This window comes from Neofelis nebulosa, chromosome 6 (genome assembly GCF_028018385.1).
Source record: "Neofelis nebulosa isolate mNeoNeb1 chromosome 6, mNeoNeb1.pri, whole genome shotgun sequence".
Lineage (NCBI taxonomy): Eukaryota > Metazoa > Chordata > Mammalia > Carnivora > Felidae > Neofelis > Neofelis nebulosa.
Window position 1 is genome coordinate 75,263,940 of NC_080787.1, and position 23,801 is coordinate 75,287,740.

A 23,801-nucleotide genomic window follows, 5' to 3' on the forward strand; every position below is an offset into this window, starting at 1 on the left:
ACACTTTGTAAAGGACAGACTTTTTCTTTAGGCTTTGGGAACCATGAGGCCTCTGTTGCAGCACTCAACCCTGCCTTTGTCAGGGCCAAAGCAGCCACAGTTAGTATGGAAATGAGTGGGTGTGGCTATCTTCCGATACAGCTTTATCTATGGACACTGAAATTTGCATTTAATGTGTTTTTTACATGTCATGTGATACTATTATTTTTATTTTCTTTTCAGCCACATTTAAAAGTATCTCATTTGGGGCCATGGTCCATACAAAACCTGTTGTGAGCTAGATTTAGCCCGTGGGCCATAGTTTGCCTTCCCATGATCTAGCCTATGAGATTTTGAAGCACTTGTTCCTTTTAGTTGCTTTGGATGATGTGTAATGGTGTGTGTGTGTGAATAACATAATAAAATCTAACTCTAATGCTTTTGTAGATATCTTCCTGTTTTGGGTCCAACGACTTCTTTTCTTTTTTCTTTTTTTTTTTTCCTGTGGTTGTTTTATGAAGAAAATAATGAAAATTCATGTTTATTCAGTGACAAATATTCATTTCCCTTAAATTTATGTCTTTTTTTTTTTTTAAATTTTTTTTTTTCAATGTTTTTTTTTTTTTTTTATTTATTTTTGGGACAGAGAGACACAGAGCATGAACGGGGGAGGGGCAGAGAGAGAGGGAGACACAGAATTGGAAACAGGCTCCAGGCTCCGAGCTGTCAGCACAGAGCCCGACGCGGGGCTCGAACTCACAGACGCGAGATCGTGACCTGGCTGAAGTCGGCCGCTTAACCGACTGCGCCACCCAGGCGCCCCTCCCTTAAATTTATGTCTTACAGCATTTATTTCTAGGCTCTGCTAGGCAGTAATAGCTTTTATTTTCAATCCATCATACTATAGTATTTCTGAAGACATTTTAAGTAGCAGTTAAGAATTTCTTCAGGTAGCATTGTGTTTGAGTGCAGGCTATAGAAAAACTTTGATCGAGTGGCTTAAGCAATTAAATGTTTATTTGTCTAATACAGAAAGGTTTAGAGTGGGCTGCGCAAGACTGGTGTGGCAGCTATAAAATATCAAGGACCCAAGCTCCTGTCTTTCTGCTTGACCATCCTTAGCATATGGCGTTTGTTTTCACACTTGCACAATGGTTTCTGCACCTCCAGGCACTACTTCTGCATTTCTGCAAGAGGAGAGAGGACAAATTGGGCTTTGTGATTTTATTCATCAAGTAGAGCCTTCCCGAGAACATCTGCCTTCTGTCTCATTCTGTGTCATGACCCCTGGCTGCAGAGGAGTCTGGGTAAAACAAGTTTTTGTAGCAGAGCACATTGCTTTCCTAAACAATACCAGCCTTCTATTATTAAGAACGAAAGGGAGATTGGGGCACCTGGGAGATTGGTTAAGCGCCTACTTCTGCTCAGCTCACGATCTCACAGTTTGTGGGTTCGAGCCCCGTGTTGGGCTCTGTGCTGACAGCTCAGGGCCTGGAGCCTGCTTCAGATTCTGTGTCTCCCTCTTTCTTTGCCCCTCCCACACTCGTGCTCTGTCTCTGTCTCTCAAAAAAGAAATAAAAACGTTAAAAAAAAAAAAAGAAAGGGAAATTGGCTACTGGGTAAAAACCTAGCATTATCTTCCATGGTTTCTAAGTGTGTTAAAAAAAAAAAAAAAAAGAAAAAGAAAGAAACAACAACAAACACCCCCTGAGTTATAGGTACTTTGCACTCATAGCTAAATTGACATGGGTGAAGGCAGCTACTGTTGCCCCACAATTAACTTCTTTCCCATTTGCTCCTCAGATGGCTTTTGATATTGATTTAAGGTACATTTTGTTTCAGGATACTTGAAATGTGGGGAGGAAAAGCCCTTGGAGTCAAGGAAATGATGGTATATGTTATTGCTACTTGAACTCTGGGTTTATGCCAGCACATTGCAGCATCCCTGGCAGCTTCCTGTTGCCACATGGGAAGCCTATTACCTGGGGTCCCACCCAGCAGTCCCATCTCTTCACCCAAGTCCCTGCCACCTGAGGTGGCCTGTCCCCCTGCCACGGATGCCTGGGCTCCCACAGTTCCAGGCCACGTTCACCTCCGCAGATCTCAAAATAGCTCGTGGTATCTGCTCATAACTCTTCTTCCTTCCTCATGCTAATGCCACAGATATCCACTTGAAAACTTCCTTCCCTGGGTTAAATTTTGTCCTTTGTTTATTTGAGTGATTTGCTGTAGTATTGGTTAGTTTCTGTGGCCTTAGCTCTTTTTTTAAACAAAAAAATGATTTTTCATCATCTGGCCTTTCTTAGAAGTGTGAATAAACATGAAGGCCCACGAGTAACAATGTGCTCTGAGTTGTGGGGCTTCCATGTCCTGTTGGAGAACCCAATTTATATAAAATACTACATCTCTATGGCTACATACTCCTGTTCCCTTCTATGTGAAGCTCTCTTTCTCTACATAATTTTCTTGTATTTAATCTTGAATACTAACATATTCACACTGTGCAAAAAAGTTTACAGTTTACACACGTAGAGAGCTAAGACTTTTGCTCCCATTTTTTCTCCGTCCCCCCCCAGTCCCTACTTTCCTAGCTCCCAGACAACTATTTCTGTTGGTTTTTTATATAACCTTCCAGAGCTTATTTTAACGTAAGTACAAATGTGTTCTTTTATTTTCTCTATTTTTAAAAAATGTTCCTAGTCTATGTACAGTTCTGTTCCTTGTGTTTTCACTTACTAATCTTTCTTGGAGATCTTTTCATAGCAGTGTTAAGAGTATGTACAGAACTCCTCCTTTTTTCTTTTAAGTTGCATAGTATTAAAGTGATATCTTTGAAGCCCAAACCTGGTGGTGCCTCCCCTGCTTTCCTCTTTTAAAACAGAGATATAATTATTTACATTTTACACCATATGCTGCTGTCAATTCTCACCTTTGTTAGTAACTGTCCTTTGCTTCTTGAGCAGTGTTAGTGTGTAATGATGCTTTTTTTTTTTTTTTTTTTTTTTTTTTTTTTTTTTTACTTTAGAGACAGAGAAAGTGCAGGAGCCCATGTATGAGTCAGGGAGGGGCAGAAAGAGAGAGAGAGACAGACAGAGAGAGACAGAATCCTAAGGAGGCTCCATGTGCAGTGCAGAGCCCGACATGGGGCTCAATCCCGTGACCCTGCGATCCTGCCTTGAGCTGAAATCAAGAGCATGATGACGCTCCACTGGCTGAGCCGCACAGGAGCCCCTTGAATTTTTTTTTTAACAGCAACCAATTTGTTTTCCGCCACCTGAATTTTTTGGAGATATAATTGACATATAATACTCTATAAGTATAAGTTATTAACATAATGATTCGATATTTGTATATATTGTGAAATGATTACCACAGTTAGTTTAATTAACACATCCATCACCTCCCATTGTTTGGATTTTAATATTCTGTGATACATCTTTCAGATATTGGCTGTAAGGAGGGAGGGGTGTTGAGACATGGACACTTTCATACATTGCTAATGGGAATATATTGACAAGGACTTGTTGAAAAGCAGGTTAGCATGGGTCCACCAGGAGCCTGAAAAATGTCTCTGCCCTTTGATCTGAGTTTCATTCATAGGGTTTTGTCCTAAAATAGTATTGGGAGATAGTGTCAAAGATTTTTAAGTAAAGATGTTCACTACATGATATTTCTGGTGCTGAAAGTTACAAATATGCTAAATACCAATAATTGAATAGTAGTTGACTGAAAACATCTACATGATAGGTTGCTAGGCAGATATAAAAATTCATGCTTTTGAAAAAAAAACAATGTTCATTTTGACAGAGTGTGTGTGTGTATGTGAGCTGGGGAGGGGTAGAAAGAGGGAGAGAGAGTGTGCTCAGGGGCTCAATCCCAGGAACCGTGAGATCATGACATGAGCTGAAATCAAGAGTTGGAGGCTTAACTGACTGAGCCACTTAAGTGCCCTTGAAAAATTTGTAATGACAGGACAGTACACAGGGTACATTCTTGAATGAAAGGGGCAAGACCCAGCTCTTTTTATCGAGTGTGATCCTATGAAAGGAATGACCATTGAGCAGTAGGGGATTATAGTTAAGCAATAAATGCTGTGTGTGTGTGTGTGTGTGTGTGTGTGTGTGTGTGTGCGCGCGTGCTTGTAGGGCTCGGAGGCTGGGATGTAGAGAAACTGTGTGTCTTTGATATAGCCTAGTATTAAGAGTATGTGAGTTTTAGGGTATTCACCTTTCGAGGTAGACGTGGAGGTGGGGTGGATATTATGTGTACATACATCATATGGAAAACTAAGGTTTGACTGTGTTGGGTTCACTTTTGATCACTCATGAACATTTGAAATATGTGGGATATGTAAAACTCTACCTACGGACATTAAATCCAAACCCTTTCCTCTAATTAATTTTTGACCCTTTCCTCTAATTAAATGTTGACAGTTTGCTTGTTTTACAATTTCTAGACTTTTAAAAATGCAAATACATTTGCTCTTATAATCAAAGGAGGTGGATCATGAAGGACATTGTGCTATGCTAAGAAATGTATGTATTCTTCCAAGGGCAATGGGGACTCATTAAAGAAGGATTTTAAATAGGAGAATGACATGATTATCTTGACAAGAATACGTACTAAGACCTCCATCAAAATAGGTGACCAGTTTTGACCTCTTATCAACCTTGTTTATCTGCCTTGTAGGGTTGTAAGGGGAAACTAAGTAGTATGGATAATACTTTTTTTGCAAGCCAAAGTTTCAAAATAACATAACTACATTTCTGAAAATTGTGTATCAAGGGGAAAAAGTTAACTTTTTCAGAAATGAGAAATAGCTTCGTTCAAGAAACAAGATAATGTATCCATTTTGATTTATAACCATACACTAGGTCTCTTGTTTTCTCATATCATCAAGGGTAAAGATACTCTATTTTGCTAGCTTTGTATTTCTGTCCATGCTAACTGTACAATCTTGTTACTCATTCATAGACTTCAACCCAGTGATCAGAATGTCTTTGCTCATGACCTACAACAAATTTCCATCTCAGAAGCACATGTCATTGAGGCTTTTGAGAGGAAGTTGGAGGAAATTGGTGGAGGCAATCAGTATGTGAAAGTTTGTTCTTCAAGCATTTTATTTTCTAGATGAGAGGTCTTTTTGGCGGCTTGCCCTCTCAAAATGATTCTTTTCTTTGGCCCTTATAAAATTTACTTCACCACTTAGGTTGTGTTAAGTCTCTGTGTACATTTCCTAGAATCATTTAGAAAAAGCAGGCGTGTGGTCTCCTGTTTTACATGCTGTGTTTAAGATATTGAATATTGTTGCCCCATCTGAATTATTTAATATGTACCCTGAAATAAAACCGATAAGATTTTGAAAACCTACAGATGTGTTTGCAGCTCTTCAGGAGCACACCTGACCCCTAGTGACTGAAGAAGGAAACATGAAGGTGAGAGGAACAAAGAGAGTTAAGGAATACAGAGTTCAAAGTCAGCTGATGCTTGTTGTTTACTCTCACCTTAGAAGTGGAGAACATTTTTCTCTTTTGAATTGATGAAAGGATGCTTTCATGACAGTGGCTACCGCTGTGGAATATCTGAAAGAGACTGCTGAGGGGAATAGAAATGTTGCTGCTCCCGGGAATCAGTGAAATGTCGACATCTCATATGGGCTCTCCCTGGTTTTCAAATGGTTTCTGCAGAGGGAGTTTTCATGACTGTAAATGTCAGTTTCTGTAACTGGGAGGGGCAGTGGTTATGTCCCTCTGAGAACGAAGTCCCTCACCTCATGCATAATCTGATCCTTCCAGGTGATCAGGGCTGTGCCCCAGTGTTCTGGGGAGTCTAGGTGAAGAAATCATCGTGTCAGGACTTGTCTAGACTTCTGCTGGATACCCAGTGAGTGGACGGTGCCTGGTGCCTGCGAAAATTGCCTCTTGGTTTTGCATTAGTGACCTCTGACCATGAGAAATCAAGTCTAGTTCAATTTGGAAATATCTGCATATTGTTTCAGATAAGCATTTCTCATTTGTCTGTCTTCTCTCTTTAGATAAAGAAGAAACAGCAGGATGTGGTTAGATTTCTGGAAGCCAACAAGATAGAGTTTGAGGAGGTGGATATCACAATGTCAGAAGAACAAAGACAATGGATGTACAAAAACATCCCCCCAGAAAAGAAGCCTGCTCAGGGCAATCCTCTGCCACCTCAGATATTTAATGGTGACCGATACTGTGGAGTAAGTAGCTGGATTGTTACCACACTATTTCTTTGCTTGATTGAAAACACAGTTAACCAGAGTGAAGTTAGGTTTTCTCAGTGAGGATTGTGCTTTCTTAACCCTGGGTCATTCAGGCCCACAGTCTAATAGAAGGGTATATGAGTCCAAGGTTGCAGACTGTGTGTGAATGTGAATACATGCATGTCTTAGTGTTCCTGTCTGTTTGGGGAAAGTGGTAAAGTGGTGAGAAGGGAAGGGGTGTGTGTGTGTGTGTGTGTGTGTGTGTGTGTGTGTGTGTGTGTGTTTATTGTGCTCTAAATTTTAAACATGTAGATTTTTTAGGTTTATTTTTGAAAGAGAGAGACAGAGTGGCAGGGAAGGGGCAAAGAGAGGGAGAGAGAGGATCCCAAGCAGGCTTTGCACTGTCAATGCAGAGCCATATGCAGGGCTCGAACTCATGAACCGTGAGATCATGACTTGAGCCAAAATCAAGAGTCGCACGCTTAACTGACTGAGCCACACAGGCGCCCCTTGAAGCATATTACTTGATTAATACATTTTGGGAGCAGAGTAGACGGGGTAATTATCCTTGAATCTTTATCCCTGTATGGTATAAAAAACTGTTAATAGCTGATTATAAACCAGAGTTTCTTTTTTTTTATGATAATGAGCCAGATGGATCATTATGAACATCAAAAATACATTATTAGGTGCCTTTTTCCTGTATGTAGCATATGAGAAGATGAAGTCACTTTTGTCTGATTATCTCTTTTCCTTCTCACTGGGTTAAGAAAAAAAAATGAGAAATTTCTTTCTAATGAGTAGTTAAGGTTTGGTTTTTGTTATACTCTCAGTATATACATAAGTATTTACTTTGGGACCTGTACTCCAGTTCTTTAAGGATGGCCTGGAGAAGGGGAAGGGCCAACAATGCTGAGGTGCTTACGGTGAAATAAATAGCTGGGTTGTATAAGAGTGGAGAAAAGGGACAATAGTGCTTATCATACCTTGAGATGAAACCATTCCCATGGACATAAGAGAGGAGATAAAGATTGTGCACAGAGTTCCTACATTCATGTCAGAGGAGAATCCCAAACATGGCACTAGACTTAGATTTGAGTTCTAGTGCTTTATGTTGGCTTTGACACCTTTGAAAAGTCATTTTTCTCTTAAAGAATCAATTTTCTCATCTTTTTTTTTTTTTTTTTTTTGAAATTTTAATTTGAGAGAGAGAGATTGAGTAGGTGAGGGGGCAGAGAAAGAGTGAGAGAGAGAATCCATGCTGTCAGCGCAGAGGCTGACGTGGGGCTCGATCCCACGAATCGTAAGATCATGACCTGAGCCAAAATTAAGAGTTGGATGCTCAACTGACTGAGCCACCCAGGAGTCCCTCAGTTTTCTCATCTTGAAGCAAAGGATGATAATATCTCTTTTACTTCACATGATATTTGTGGCTATAAAATACTTTTTAAGTACATTATATAAGAATAAAGGTTACTATTTTTATGGAATTTTTTAGTATTGTGATCTCATATTTTATTAGGGGAAGTATGTGGTAACTGAGGGTGTATCCCATTCATGATTACAAGGCCTAGAAAATGTACTCTTGTACCTGCAAACCAAAATGAGGCATAGTTGAGAATGTGTGTGAACTGTACAGTTCAAAACAACGCAAAACTGTGAGTCAAATAGGGCTAGAAGGCTTAAAACAAAAATCTCACAGCTTTATTTTCCTCAGTCTTCGCGGGTGTGAGAATTCCTTTATTGTGGTCTTGTAGGTGAGTGGTAATTTGGCTCATTACAGAATTTTAGGTTGGAAAGAATTTTGGTGGTTTTGCATCATTATCATCTGGTTTCTAGTGCTGCAGTTGAGAAGTCTGGTGACATTTTTCTTGATCATTTGTATGTTTTTGCCAGTTTCTTCTATGCAGATTTTTAATCTCTTATCATATGTGTATCCTATCATATGTGCTGAGGTGCTTACGGTGAAATAAATAGCTGTTTTATTATCTATTTTTCATTCACAGCGCTGAGTGCTCAGTAGGTCCTTCTCCAAGAACTACATGATTATTAAATGTTTTTGTAGCATTTTTTTGAAAAAATTTCCCCTGCTTTTTCTCCTTGTTCTCGTTATCTGGAATACACACTAATTTAAATAGTGGACTTCTTACAGCGAATTTCTAATATATATATATTTTTTATTGTCCTCTTTGTTTCTACTTCTGGGAGATTTCTTTAGCTTACCTCTGAATTTTTTCATTGAATTTTTATGTCATCTTTTTTTTTTTTTTCCCTTCCTTACATTCTGGTTTTCTCTTTTTAATAATGCGCCTTTATGAGATGAATACCAGATCTTAGCTCAGTGAGATATTAAATATGATTTCTTTGCAGTCTTTTCTTACCAGTACTGTCCCTGTCCTACTAATTCCCTTGTTTTCACTTTATTTTGGTCTTTTCTCTCAAGTGTGGTAGGCTTTCCTCAGATCTCTGGTGATCTTGGTCTTTTGTTTATTTAAGAGGTGAGGCACTAGAAAGCTAGTTAGAAGCTGCAGGTGTCCTTATATACCCATGTGGGCTTGTTTCTCCCTTCCCCCACTTCCCTGTAGGGATGACTGGGTAGCCTGTTAGCATTCTCATTGCAGATACTGATAATAAAATCTGTGGGTCTTTTCTCAGATGATAGATTAGCTTTTCCAGAGAATGGCCCTTCAGTCTCTTGTTTTGGGGATATCAGCCTGGCTACTGGAGTTCTGGACCTGTAGGTGAGACACTGGAGGCTCTCCCTCTCTGCCATGCACAGTTTCTCTTCATATCCCTGTTGAAACCCCACTGTCTTCCATTCTGGCGTTTCTAAGTTTGTTGCTTCCAGAAGCCATGTTTATTAAGGTTGGACCTTCTAGCTCCTTTGGGGGAGAGTGAGGCACCCTGGAATCTAACTGCTGCTTATGTAGACTTTCAAACCATCTCCCTGTTTTCTTGTCTTTGCCCACTCACCCCACCCTCACAGTAGCTGATGCCTCCAGCTCCTGATGTCTTTGGGGCCCTGCAGCTTGTGTCTTGTTGATGCTGCTTTGCAAACACTGAGGTTTGACCCATCTTCTGCTCTCTGATGCCCCTCACTGTCTCTCTCCCCACTTCCTGCGTATGTTGTGGTTCAGAGCTATAAGATGTCTCCTGTTTTATTTTTTAAAAATTGTGTTTCTGGTTTTTAAAAAAAAACTCTTGTTGATTTTTCAAGATAAAGGAAAAGACATCTTTGCTCTATCATTGTGAAAGTAGAAGTCTTGAGAGCCCTTTGGATAGAGGAATGTATGAATGAATAAAAGACTGTAGTGTGAAGTAAAGTTAATTGCTTATCCTTGCCTTCACTTCTCTACGACTTTCTAAATCTCTGTGTATCTTTGCTCTACAGAGTCTATGGAAATTTTTTCAGATAGACTGTCTGGGAGCCGACTAGAGGCTTACACATTGATTAAACTGTGCTGGATAAATGGCATCTTCTCTGCTTGAGCACTGTTAGTCCTATGGTGACAGTGACAGCAACGCCAATCCACGCTCTGTCTTTATAGTCTCTTCTAGCAGGAGTTTTGAAGACAGTGTCTGCTCTTATCACGGTCAAGTAAATTCGACTTTGACAAAAGCAAAAGCATTAGAGAATAACTAACCATGGTCACATTCATCCTACCTGCCCCTGTGCACCTTGCTTTACCCAGTGATAGTTTATGAGTGGTCTGATCTGGTTGGATAACTCGTGGAAACCTGCCGCATTGCAAGTGACAGGATCCAATGAGCATGAAGATTCTCCTATTTCCTGGAATTGGCTGGAAACTTACTACTTTGTAGTATTTTAAACTGGGTGAGCTAGGCATGTGAGACATAAACATTTGCTAAGCTACTTGGTAATCGGTGTAGGTAATTTCCTTTTCTCTGCCCTTTAGTATTTGAATATCCGTCTGTTGTAAGAATTCCCCACTGAATGGAAGCTCGTGGGCATGCCCAGTCAGTTCTTCCCACCCCAGAATTTGAACATTGAGGGTATAATGTAGAAACACAGGATCAGTTGGACAGGAGTCTTAGGGTCAGGAATAGCCATGGCTGGTGTGCTAATGGGGCCAACCCTGGGGTGTGGCCTGGGTGTGTTCTTGGCTACCCAGACATAGAAATTCTTCTTATAAACTGGTTCTCCAGCTTTAATGTGGGTTTAGAACTTCCCACTGTACTGCCATAAATTCTTTTCCTGTTAAGTTGCTAATGTCCATTTCGGTTGTTTGTGGTCAGGAATCCAAATTGCACAGACTGGTTGTTCTTGCTATTTTCTGGGAGTAGCCATACCATGAGCAAGAGTCTTCTCTGGAAATGGGTAACCTAAAGGTAAACATCCTAGCACCTAGACTTTTCTGATGGGCTTTAGTATCTGATTTGGATTTTGGAAAGCTCAGGTCCTCATGTCTAGGGTTTAAACTTTGTTCTCTCTCTGTGGAACTTGCCTGTGTGGAGTGCACCAGAAATGAAATACACACATCTGCACGGAAGGAAAATGTTTACTACCCGTTCATTTCTTTTCTTCCTTCCTATTCAGAAAAAAAAAAAAAAAAAGTTTTGGATTTTTAAAATATATTTTTATTTTATTTTTTATTAATAACATTTATTGTGGAAAAACATATATTGTAATACTTAGTGTCTTACTTTTAAGTGTACAGTTTAGTAGTGTTAAATATATTCATTGTTGTAAAACAGATATCCAGAACTTTTTCATCTTGCAGAACTGAAACTTTATACCCATTAAATAACTCCTGTGTGTCCCCTCCCCCCCAGATCTTGATAACAATCATTCTGCTTTCTATCTGTGAATTTGACTACATTAGATACCTCACAGAAGTGAAATCATACAGGGGTGCCAGGATGGCTCAGTAGGTTAAGCATCCGACTTTGGCTCAGGTCATGATCTCAAGATTCATGACCTCAAGCCCCGCGTTGGGCTCTGTGCTGACAGCTCAGAGACTGGAGCCTGCTTTGGATTCTGTGTCTCCCTCTCTCTCTGACCATCCTCCACTCATGCTTTGTCTCTTTCTCAAAAATAAACATTAAAAAAAAATTTTTTTATAATAAAAAAGAAATGAAATCATGCAATGTTTGTCCTTTTGTGACTAGTCACTTCACTTAGCATAATGTTTTCAAGGTTCATCCATGTTGTATGTCTTAGTCCATTAAGGCTGCTATATACAGATTGGGTATCTTGCAAATAAGAAATGTATTTCTCATGGTTCTGGAAGCTGCAAGTCTAAGATCAGGGTGACAGAAGGGTTGGGTTCTGGCAAAGACACTCTTCTGGATTGTAGACTGCCAGCTTCCTGCCAACTTCCTTCCATGGTGAAAGGGGACAAGGGAGCTCTTTTATAGGGCATTACTCCTATCCTTGAAGGCTCCAGCCTCATGACCTGATCACCTCCTAAAGGCCTTTGGGCATGAAGATTTCAACATGTGAATTTGGGGGGAAGATACAAACATTTCTCCCATAGCATTGAAGCATGTGAGAAGATTTCAATTCTTTTTAAGTCTTTCATTGTGTGTATATTCCATATTTTTTTGTCCATTCATTTGTTGATGAATTGGGTTGCTTCTGTCTCCTGGCTATTGTGAGTAGTACTGCTTTGAACATAGGTTTGGAAATAACTCCTTGACATTCTGCTTTCAGGTGTGTGTGTGTGTGTGTGTGTGTGTGTGTGTGTGTGTGTGTATATAAAATGCAACAATCCCAATGTATATGTGTGTAGATATACACAATCTATATCCCAGTATACATGTGTGTACACATACACAATATATACGTGTGTATATATATGCATCATATGGTAGTTCTACTTTTAATTTTTTGAAGAACCATCATACTGTTTTCCCTAGTGGTTGTGCCATTTTACAGTCCCGTCAGCAGTGCACAAGGATTCTGACTTCTCTATATCCCCACCAATACTTGTTATTTTGTTTGTTTCATCATGTTTTGAGAGTACCCATCTTAATAGGTGTGAGGTGATACCTCATTGTGATTTTGGTTTGCATTTCTCTGATGATTAGTGATGTTGAGCATTTCATACACTTATTGCCCACTTGTATATCATTTTTGAAGAAATATCTATTCAAGTTCTTTGCCCATTTTTTAATCAGGCTATTTGATTTTTTGTTGCTGAGGGTTTTTTTTTTTTAAATGTTTATTTATTTTGAGAGAGCATGTGAAAATGCATATGCACTCACAGTGGAGGGGCAGAGAGAGGAGACAGAATACCAAGCAGTCTCCGTGTTACAGCACGAAATGTGACATCCTGACCTGCGCCGAAATCCAGAGTTGGATGCTTAACTGATTGAGCCACCCAGGAACCCCAATGGAAGAATATTTTTATAGAAAAATAACCATTTTGATCATTTTCCATGGGGCAACTTATAAGATTGTTTATATTTTAAAACTATTGAATTACTCTTTTGGTACTTTTAGATGATACTTGTAATATGTTAAATTTGTACCTAAGCATTGGGTCTACTGCTAATCAAATAACGTTTACATTAAAGCTGTTGACTAGTTTGGTTAAGTAATGATTTGCGGGCCAACTCTGACTGCCTTTCCTCATATTACCTTGATTAATTGGAGCCTGCAAGTAGACTAGAGATGGGTTAGATTACTCTTAAGGAGTTTCAGAAAGGCTAAATGACCAGCAGTGGTTCCTTGTGGCATCTTTTTCTTTCCCGTGAAAGGAGACAAGGAGATGTGTTAGTGGCTTCTTACCATTGGTGGAAGCTTAAAAGAACCACAGAGCACCTAAATGTATGTAGTTGTATTGTTTCCAAATGCAATGTTATGTAAGACTTCTGAGAAGATTGTCTTGGGATAATATATTTTAAGTGTGTTTGGACATCTTTTTGAAGCATACAGAACCAAGTCCCTTAATTGTCAGTTTTCAAATCCCGGATTCATACATATGATTATATATTTTTAAATAATATATTTGAATTTGAATATATTGAATTTGAACACACACATATATGTCTATATCTGAATATATTGAATTTGAACACATACACACACACACACACACACACACACACACACACATATCTCCACACATAAATATAAGAAATGACTTTCAGCAAAAGTCTCCTAAGAAGTTTGTTGGAAAGAGATATTTAAAGAGATTTTCATATTGAGTTGGTTATCCAACGTTATTGTTGTTTTTTCTTTTTTTCTTAGCACTAAAATGAGTATAGAAATAGAGAAATTGGGAAAATGAGAATAAGGAAGGGGGGACAATGAATACTGCCTTTTGAATACAACTGCAAACATTTGGTCAATGCAACTTCTCTTTTCTTACAAATTGATTAAAATTTTAAAAATCCTATTTTTGATCATACTATATATACCATTTTGTGCCCTGCTTTGTTCTCTAAAAAAAATAGTTTCCCTGTCTTTGTAAGCATATATTTAGAGGTTACATATTATTCTGTGTTGGATAATTATAATTAACTTAATCATTCCCTCACTGTGGACTATTTAGTTGTTTCCAGTCACTTGAAATAATTGTTTGCAACTGGCAAGCTGTTCTGAAGAATGTTATTTTATAAAGTACATTCTCATTTAAGCTATTCTACTCTTTTTCCTTTCCTTACACTTTTCTCTCTTCCCTTAGAGTCATCAGTCAAACAGCAAAAATATTTGGGGGTATACTATTATCAAGATGTGAAGGGTTATTGTTGAACCCAGAAGCTGGGTTCAAAGTAAAGAAAAAGTCACTTGGTGAAATGAAAACTAGTAAAAGTCAAAACGAGATGATTATTATATGTATTGATAGTAAAAGCAAAGTTAAGTTTCTTAGGGGTGCCCAAGGTTCTAGAATAAAGATTGCCTATCTGCCCAGAGCAGCATTTCGCTTGGAGATTTTGAGTACTTTGCCAAAGCATATTTTTTAAAGAGTGTTTATTTATTTTGCGAGAGAGAGAGAGTGTGTGTGAGCGAGCATGAGCAGGGGAGGTGCAGAGAGAGAGAGGGAGAGAGAGAATCCCAAGCAGGCTCTACACTGTCAGTGGCTCGAACTCACAAACTATGAGATTGACCTGAGCGGAAATCAAGAGTCAGATGTTTAACCTACTGAGCCACCCGGGCACTTCCCAAAAGCATACTTTTTAATAGCAGAAGAAACACTGATATATTATGGGGCAGGATGCTGGGTTTCCATGAATTTTAAGATGGAACAAGACTTCAAAGAATTTCGCTTTCATAGAAGCTGCCTCAAAATATATTCTCCAATATTCTAGATCAGGGATTGGCCCCCTGGTAAATACATTAGGCTTTTCAGGCCACCGGTTCTATGCTGCATCTTCTTTTTTGGTTTGGTTGTCTTTGTTTTATTTTCTAACCATTTAAAAATGTCAAACCACACTCAGCACAGAAGCCCCTCCATAGTTTACCCCTGTTCTAGATGGTCCCTTCATACTTCCTCCACCTCCTGGGGTTCTTTAGTGGTCACATTTGAGAAACACAGGATGATTAGCTATTTTCCAAGTCTCCTCTGTGAAAATCAAGTATATTATCTGGCAGGATGGATATATGGAGTGGAACATAGTGAGAATTTTGGCCTATGTGGAAGCCTGACAGGCAGTGACTTGTGTTACTAGAACTCTGCTTGGAGTTAATAAGGAAAAGAAAAAAATAAAAGAAAAAAAGAAGCTAAAGTTTAAAATTTTCATTGTTATTCACAGGAGATTGTGCTCTGTTTCTAAAATATGGATGTTTTGGGGTGCCTGGGTGGCTCAGTCAGTTAAACGTCCAACTTTGGCTCAGCTCATGATCTTGCAGTTTGTGAGTTCAAGCCCCCATTGGGCTGTCTGCTGTTAGCACAGAGCCCGCTTCAGATCCTCTGTCTCTCTCTCTCTGTCTCTTCCCCACACTCTCTCTGTCTCTCTCTTTCTCTCTCAAAAATAAACATTTAAAATGTGAATGTTATTTATGTAGGCTTAATGACTACATCATCTACATGATATTTAAAGGAAGGCCCTGAAAGTTACTCCAAACTCACTTTTCTTTGCCTCAATACCCACTTGGTTACTAAATCCTGTGACTTTTATTTCCTATCTAATTCTGCCCTATTTCTCTCTCAGAACTCAATTCAAATGGGCCTTCTTATTGAGCTTTCTCTAATTAACTAGGGCTCTGGTTATCACTGCTCCTCCCCCAGGTCCAGCAAACCTGTGCCTCATTCCTATTATGACCTTTATGTCATAAATTTTTTTTTTATGTCTTTCCCCTCAGCCAGTCTCCAAGCTTCCTTGTGCTCACCTCAGCAGGCATGTGTATTTTAGTATTTGCATAGTGTTAGGAACCCAGAACATACTTACCAGAATTAGTCATGTGAATGGGTGAATGGCTGCACAGATGTTTTCAGCGGAGCAGGTAGCTAACCTGTTCTGTTCAGCCCCGCCTTGTCAGTTTTGAGCATTTGCATTCCCATTTTATTAATAAAAGTCAAAGGCAAATGTCTCAAAGGGAAGCTTATTGAACCTTCTTCTAAATTTTACAATGAAATCTATTTGGAAAATCACCTCAATTAGAAACTCACCTATCTCACAGGTAGAATTTTCTTAGGAACTTAATCTGAGAGGTGCCTGGGTGGCTCAGTCAGTTACACTCACAGTTCGTGAGTTTGAGCCCCATGTGGGGCTCTGTGCTGTCAGTGCAGAGCCTGCTTCTGATCCTCTGTTCCCCTCTTTCTCTGCCCCTCCCCTGCTATTTCTCTCTCTCTCTCTCTCTCTCTCTCTCTCTCTGTCTCTCTCTCTCAAAAATAAACAGTAAAAAAAAAAAAAAAGAAACTTAATCTGAATTTGAAGATCTCTATTCAAAGCCTTCTTTCTAAAAGATAACTTATCTAATCAAGGAGAATCTTCAAATGTTTTACTGTAAATAATCTTATATGACATCCTCACAGATACTAGGAAAGGAAGAAGGTTGGGTGGTGGGGAAAGGGGTGATATAAATTCCTCTTTATCACTTGCTGATCAGCTGTATGCCCAGAAGCATAACAATTTAATTAGATATTCTTTGCGGTTTTATCTCTTTTATATAGCTGTAGTTTTTATTCTTCTGTCTATAAATGTTTAATCTCCCATTTTCACCTCACTGAGATGTTTGCCGCAGTATTCTACAGTGATGAATCCCTGGGACACGTCTTTCATGAAAACGATGGCTTGTGCTGTGAATATTGAAGACCTTCATCCAGACAGGTTGAGGCTGCCCCAGTTGCATGTTTAATAGGAAATCTTAAATAGTGTCCACATGGGCGGTTTTCTCTCTGTTAAAATGTTTCTCTTTCGGAGTGTATGCAGTTAGACTTAATGAAAAGAAAACAAAACTATTAAGACACCAAGGGCATGTTAATATTCTCAGTGTTACAACAGTAAAGAGGGTCAAAAGTGCAAAGACACTTTTCCTCTGCCCTTTCTTTATGTGCGCCCTCCCCTGATTCCCATGAGATATAGCCTCTCTTGTGAGGTTCTTCTTTGTAGTTCTCTGAGTTACCACCACTCTGTGTGAATACACATTGTACCTATATTCCTTGATGTAAAAATTAGACTGCATTTGTTTCCTTGAAAGATGAAGAGAAATTTGCATTCTTACAGCTTCTTCATTTTTCCCCCATGCAAAGATTATAGCAGCCATATTCTCCTCTGTGACCGTAATAACTATTATAAAATATATAAACATACTTAATATTTATTTTGTTTTAAAGATATTAGTATCTCTATTGAGCTGTTTAGTTGTGTGAGCATAGAGGAGGGTATGTATCTACTTTACCAAATCCCTGTGGCTTAAAGGAGAATGACATAAATGTCAATAGCCAAGAGATTCTCTTCATTAATTTTAGCCTTTTCACTTAACTCCTCTGGGTATTTTTTTAAATGTTATTGCTGGTTCCTTTTCCAATGTTTAGTACAAAGTTTTTTTCCCATCCAGTTTCAGTTGGTGCCTGGGTAGATGTTTCCTCTTGCCCTGCTGTCTTGTACTAGTATGGTCAGAAATGTTAAACATCGGGGGCACCTGGTGGCTCAGTCAGTTGGGCGTCTGACTTCTGCTCAGGCCGTGATCTCTCAGTTCGTGGGTTTGAGCCCCTTGTCAGGCTCTGTGCTGACAGCTTAGAGCCTGGAGCCTGCTTTGGATTCTGTGTCTCCCTCTTTTTCTGTACCTTCCCTGCTTGCACTCTGTCTCTCTCAAAAATAAATAAACGTTAAAAAAAAAATTAAAAAGGAAGTAAAAGAAATGTTAAACATGAATTAGAAATTTAAAATCCTTGGGGCGCCTGGGTGGCTCAGTCAGTTGAGTGTCTGACTTTGGCTCAGGTCATGATCTCACAGCTCGTGAGTTCAAGCCCCGTGTTGGGCTCTGTGCTGACAGCTCAGAGCCTGGAGCCTGCTTCTGCGTCTCCCTGTCTCTCTGCCCCTAACCTACTCACATTCTGTCTCTGTCTCTCTCAAAAATAAATAAACATTAAAAAAAAAAAAAAAGAAATTTAAAATCCTCTGCTTTGGGCTTACCCATATTTGGTGTTTGGCACAGAAATTGCTGAATGAAGCTGTTTCAGACAATACATCTTACATACTGTACCAGGATTGCAACTGTCAACTATTTTTCCCTTCTATGTCAAGATTTTATAAAATAGAACATAGCATTAATAGTCCTTACCCACTAAATCAAGATATTCTGCTCAGAGGCTCCCCTCAGGCTTGAAACAAATTTTAGGAAGAATGAGCCTCTGCCCATTTTTAGCAGCAGCAGCAGTAATTCTTGTAGTCTTAAAAAAAATTAAAAATTTCTTTTCTTCTTTTGGGTAAACCAGATTTGCTTTTGCTCATTTAGAACTGATTGCTGCCGTTTCCTTGTAGGCCTTGTATTGTTTTTATTCCCCACAGCCTCCTGTTTGGATATGCCCTTGGCATGTGGAAATAATATGAGTCTGTCACTTGTCATTGACTAAGCGTGGGAAGCAGTACAGCTTTACAGCGTGGCCGCTGTGGGTTTCCTCACTGTTCTCTTAGGGAACACTAAAAGGGCAAAGAACTTTAAGGTCTTTGTCTCAAATGCTTGTCTAGTCCATAATAGTCTAATCATGGTGTACGGGGTAATGTACTTAAGTAAGCTCTGTGGAAGAATGAGACCATTGTGCATTTTACCTGTTGTAAATTTTATCATGAGCTCATAAATTCTCTTAACATTGGTTTTTCCTGGAATGCAAACAGAAGTATAGGTAACAGAAACTCCCCCCACCTCCCACTTCTTAACAGCTGTTTAGCTTGCCGTATTTTTCTTAAAATTGCAGCATTTAGATAGATGGTCTGTTAGTACCAGTGCTCAGTTATGTTGATAACATACCTATATAGTCCAGAAATTTCTCTTTTCATAGGCAGTTAGCACTAAAAACAAAGTGAGTTTTTCATCTTTTGTCTTATGTGTGATAAAAATGTTCCAGCTTCTAAAACTGGGCGATTTTATCTTAAATATGCTTTGTATGTTTGTACCCTTTTCCAAAGATGATTTTAACTGATCTTTATATTTTATAGTTATAGAAGGTTGATTGTGTAATTTGCAGATGTGTATTTACAAACACTTCAGAGAAAGCATCTTTAACTATAAGGACTTCAGCAAGCCTATTTAGAAACTTTATATTGGGTTTTTAAAATACAATGCTTTTAACTTTGCAGTACAGAGTCTTAATATATTTTTAAAAATAGAAGCCTGATAAGTGAAATGAATTTGATAAGAAAGTGGATCTTTCTCTTATATTGGGGAATGCCTAAGGGCATAAGAACTTACAGCTTTAATAGGACATGATTTTAAAATTTCTAATACTATTTTACTCTTAAATTATTTCAGTCATACTGTTTAATGTATTGTCTCTGAAAGGAGGTATTAACAATTAAAAAATACTAGATTTTAAATTATCCATCACCTACTCTGCCTAAATGTGACAAAAAATAATTTATTAAACCTTTTACACTTTGAGATTCATCAGACTTTTAAATATCAGAAAACAAATTTACATAATTTTTAAAAACCCATAATAGAGTAGAAATAGGGTTTACTCAAATTATGTTACTCATATGAGATTACCTAAAACATGTAACATCAGTCATTAATCAGCAAACACAACTCATTCATCTGCTTAACCTGGTGTGTGTCAGGCACTGTCCCAACATTCACTCTAAGAATTACTTCCTTTCGGGGAGCCTGGGTGGCTCAGTCGGTTAAGCATCCGTCTTCAGCTCAGGTCATGATCTCACAGTTTGTGGGTTCAAGCCCCGGGTTGGGCTCTATGCTTCAGATTCTGTGTCTCCTTCTCTCTCTGCTCCTCCCCTGCTCATGCTCTGGCTCTGTCTCTTAATAATAAATAAACGTTAAAAAAGTTTTTTTTAAATAAAGAAAAATTACTTCCTTTCAATTATTTTGCTTTTATTTTTTTAAAAAAATTTTAAGTTTATTTATTTTTGAGAGAGAGACAGAGTGAGCAGGGGAGGGGCAGAGAGAGGGGCAGGGAGAGAGAGGGAATCCCAGGCAGGCTCCACACTGTCAGCATGGAGCCCAATATGGGGCTTGAACTCACAAACCAAGAGATCATGACCTGAGCTGAGACAAATAGATGCTTAACTGACTGAGCTACCCAGGCACCCCTCAGTTTTTCTGCTTTTAAAGTTAATTACCAAATCTTATATTTGTGTCTTTGGAAGGAGTTAATTACCTTAATGACAATTTGTAAACTGTTGGGAGGATCCAATTCAATATTCAGGTAAGAAACCTGCTTGCCATAGTGATGTTAAAGGCAGAGAAAGCATGCACCAAACAGGATAATTTCTTGAACCCCAATCAGTGAAATGGTACTCAACTGTTCGAAAATGCCATTGTTGCAAAGAATGTTTGTAACATTTTTGGTTCATAGGATTTTGCAGAAGTTCTGCTAGACCTGTATTAATTGTGACATGGTTTTTCTTACAAAAAATTGTAAAATTTTCTGTAAAATTCTATGAAATCTGTAATATCCTAGAGCCACTAGAAACTCTCATAACCTCCAACTGCCCCGTTGGTGTCTTCTTTACTTGATTGTCTGTCTCATATAGTTTCTCAAACTTAACATTTTGAAACTCCACTTCAATCTTACTCTTACATCTGGTTTTTCTCTGGTCTTTCCCATCAAGTAACAAAACTCAGAGCTGCTCCAAGTCTTAATTCTCCCTAGCTCTGTCCCCCAATTCCAGAGTCGAGTATGATCAATTCTTCCTCCTTCTGCTCGCTTCAGCAGCACATGGACGAAAAATTCTTCCTCCAGAATATAGAATATGTCTCCAGTCTGCCTGCATTTCTCTCTCTCTCTCTTCACCATCATTGGTCTGGTTCAGGCTGCCACCATCTTACCTGGATTTACCACAGTACTCTTCTGACTTTTCCCCATTTTCCTTCTTGCTGGCCTGTCTGAGCCATTCTCCACACAGTTAAAATCGCTATTTTCTTAATTTTTTTTTTTTAATATTTATTTATTTTTGAGAGAGAGAGACAGGGTGAGAGGAGGGGAGGGGCAAAGAGAGAGGGAGACACAGAATCCAAAGCAGGCTCCAGGCTCTGAGCTGTCAGCACAGAGCCCAATGTGGGGCTCAAACTCATGAACTGTGAGATCATGACCTGAGCCAAAGTTGGATGCTTAACCGACTGAGCCACCCAGGCACCCCAAATTTCTAATTTCTTTCTTTCTTTCTTTCTTTCTTTCTTTCTTTCTTTCTTTCTTTCTTTCTTTCTTTCTTTCTTTCTTTCTTTCTTTCTTTCTAATGTTTATTTATTATTGAGAGACAGAGAGAGACAGAGCATGAGCATGGGAGGGGCAAAGACAGAGGGAGACACAGAATCTGAAGCAGGCTTCAGCCTCTGAGCTGTCAGCACAGACCCCAACGCGGGGCTTGAACTCACAAACCGTGAGATCATGACCTGAGCTGAAGTGAGATGCTCAACCGACTGAGCCACCCATGCGCCCCTAAATTCTCTATTTTCTTAAAGGAAACTAGATCATTCTGCTCCCTTACTTGGAACCCACACGTGATTTCCTTTTATACTTAAGATAAAATTCAAAATCTTTTTCTTGGTTTTACATAGTCTGACCTGTGCTTATTCCTGTCAGACCTGCCAGCTTTGCTCTTCATCAGTGCTGTTCTCTGTCCTGAATCCCCTGTTCCAGTGCTTTACTTGGTCACCTCTACGCATCCTTCAGATTTCAACTTAAAATGCCATTTTTGAAGTAGGCTTTTGCTGAGCCTCCCTCTTCAGATGGATTGCTCCTTCTTAGCATGTCAAGGAAGGCCTGTCTTTAGATGTGAACTGTATTGGGCCAGATCCTAAATGGCAGAGGGAGCTACCACCTGAAGATCTTCAGAAGGAACATCGAGTGTAAGGCCCGAGGTTGAGATGATCATGAATGAAAATGAAGCTACCTTCAAAACCACATGAGACTCAACCTGCTAAAGCATTTGAACAAGAGAGCTTCTATACAGAGTGAAATAATTAAAAAAGATTGTTCACCACTGAGGCATCCTTTGCAAGAAGCAAATCTTTATTCTGTAAGTCATGGTCTCTCATTTAGATTGCTAGACAGATTTCAGGAGTACTTGTGATGCCATTGGCTTGGCTCAGCAGTGGATTCATTAGGGCTTAATGACTCTGGTATACAGGGTGCCCCATAGCTGGCTTCCTCTTGGCCAAGAAGCATCACAGAAGACAAAAAGCATCGATTTCAGTGTCAGGGAGAATTGGCCCCAAATCTCAGCTTTTTCACAGATTGCCTATCAAACTTGGGTACAATATTTCTTTGCTTTGAGCCAGCCTCCAACCTGGTGGTCTGTGGTGGGATTAAATGAAGTATTGATTGTAAGGCACCTGTTATACAGCAGATGGCTAAAAATGATTCTGATCATTGTCTGCTTGCAATATTTATCCTTAGGGTCAAGTTATCAAAGGGACTTTTACAGATTTTAAGACTGCTTTACACTAACTCAGAAACCATACAATAACACATATGCAAACTTTTGAAAAGAAACAATTGATGAACATATTGGTCAGAATTTCTTGATGGCTTCTCTTGTGAAAGTAGAAAGAGAAAAAGGATTCCAGGTCTGAGGCAAAGATAAATGTTATAGAGAATCTGCTTTCCTTTAGTTTTTGTTTGATCTTTTTATTCTCTCTGAAGACATAGTCTGAAAGAATGTGGCAGACTTCAAAAGCAGAATAGAAGCACTTGCATTGACACATGGAGACCTTTATGGCTTTGTGTTTACCCAGTGATTTTTTTTTAAAGCCCTAGATAACAAAATATCAAGAATGGAATTGGGAGTCAGCCTTTCCTATTGATGCACTAGAGTAAAATCTTAGAGTGATTTTACACAAATGTTAGTTTGGCACATGAGAGAAAGGGAACATGTTCCGGTTTCCCTTGTGTTGTCGGTGTTTTACATTTCAGTCCTATCACAGGCCTTGCATTAACAACATGCTTACCTCATCATCATACTCAGAGAAAGTTTTATGCTCAAGCAGAGCAAATCCAGTAGATTTATGTAGCTCTTCCCTGGCCTGGATGAAGCAATGGTACATTTTTTTTGTTTCCATAAAGAATTTTTCAAAAGCACCACATACCAATAATTATTTGCTTTTGTTTGTTGTCTCTTCCTCTTTTTTCTAGGATTATGACAGTTTTTTTGAATCAAAGGAAAGCAACACAGTCTATTCGTTCTTAGGCCTGAAATCACGATTGGCATCAAAGGTAGGTAAAATCTTCTTTTGTTTTAAAATTCATCTCTCTTGAATTGTCCTTGGGGGTTGAGACTGAAGGTGTTAGGGGAATGCACGTGTAGTCTCCTAAAGTTGTAGGTTTCACTTTCTCAAATGCACATTAGGGACTGCCCAGTGTAAACACGCACGAAGCAGCCCAGGTTTTTTGTTTTTTTCCTCCAATTTTCAACTGTTGTTGTACATTAGAGTTTATTTTTGTTTATAATTTATTTTATTTATAATCTATACCCCTTTTTTCCAAGAAGAATTTAAGGGAGTAAGTGCTTTCTGTTTCAAAGTGCAGATTTACATTTTTTGAAACAACAGAATCAAAGCCATATTTTTAAGGTTTTCTGCACATTTAACTCATTTACACTGGAAAGGAGATGGTCTGTAATAACAAATGGTCAACTTAAAAAAAAAAAAAACGCTACAGTTCCTAAACTAATCAACATGTTTTTTAAAACTACTTTATTATGCCATGTGTCTTTTATGGAACATAAAAGGCTCAAGCTTTTCTAATGTTTAGACCAGAAGTTATTTATATGTATTATTACAACTTTGTGAAGCACAGAGATTCACTTTCAAAATAAGAAATAGCATTTCTTTATGAAATAAGATAATATTTTGATTATTCCCCCCTTTAAAAAATATTGGGTTTTTTTCTGATCATGAAAGTAGCCTAGGTTCATTTAGAAAGATTAGGAAAATATACAAGTCTAGAGTAGAAAATAAAAATCACCCATTATTCTGTCACCCAGAGATCAGCATGTTAACTTTTTGTGTGTG

At 38.7% G+C, this 23,801-nt stretch overlaps 1 protein-coding gene across 1 annotated transcript in view; it reads left to right on the forward strand.

Moving 5' to 3' along the window:
* The window catches only part of SH3BGRL2 (SH3 domain binding glutamate rich protein like 2), a 57,907-nt gene that overhangs the window by 28,961 nt on the left and 5,145 nt on the right, over positions 1-23,801 (forward strand). The window contains exons 2-3 of the mRNA XM_058734537.1: positions 6,014-6,199; positions 22,924-23,004. Coding sequence (XP_058590520.1) covers positions 6,014-6,199; positions 22,924-23,004 — 267 coding nt within the window. The remainder of the gene's footprint in view (positions 1-6,013; positions 6,200-22,923; positions 23,005-23,801) is intronic.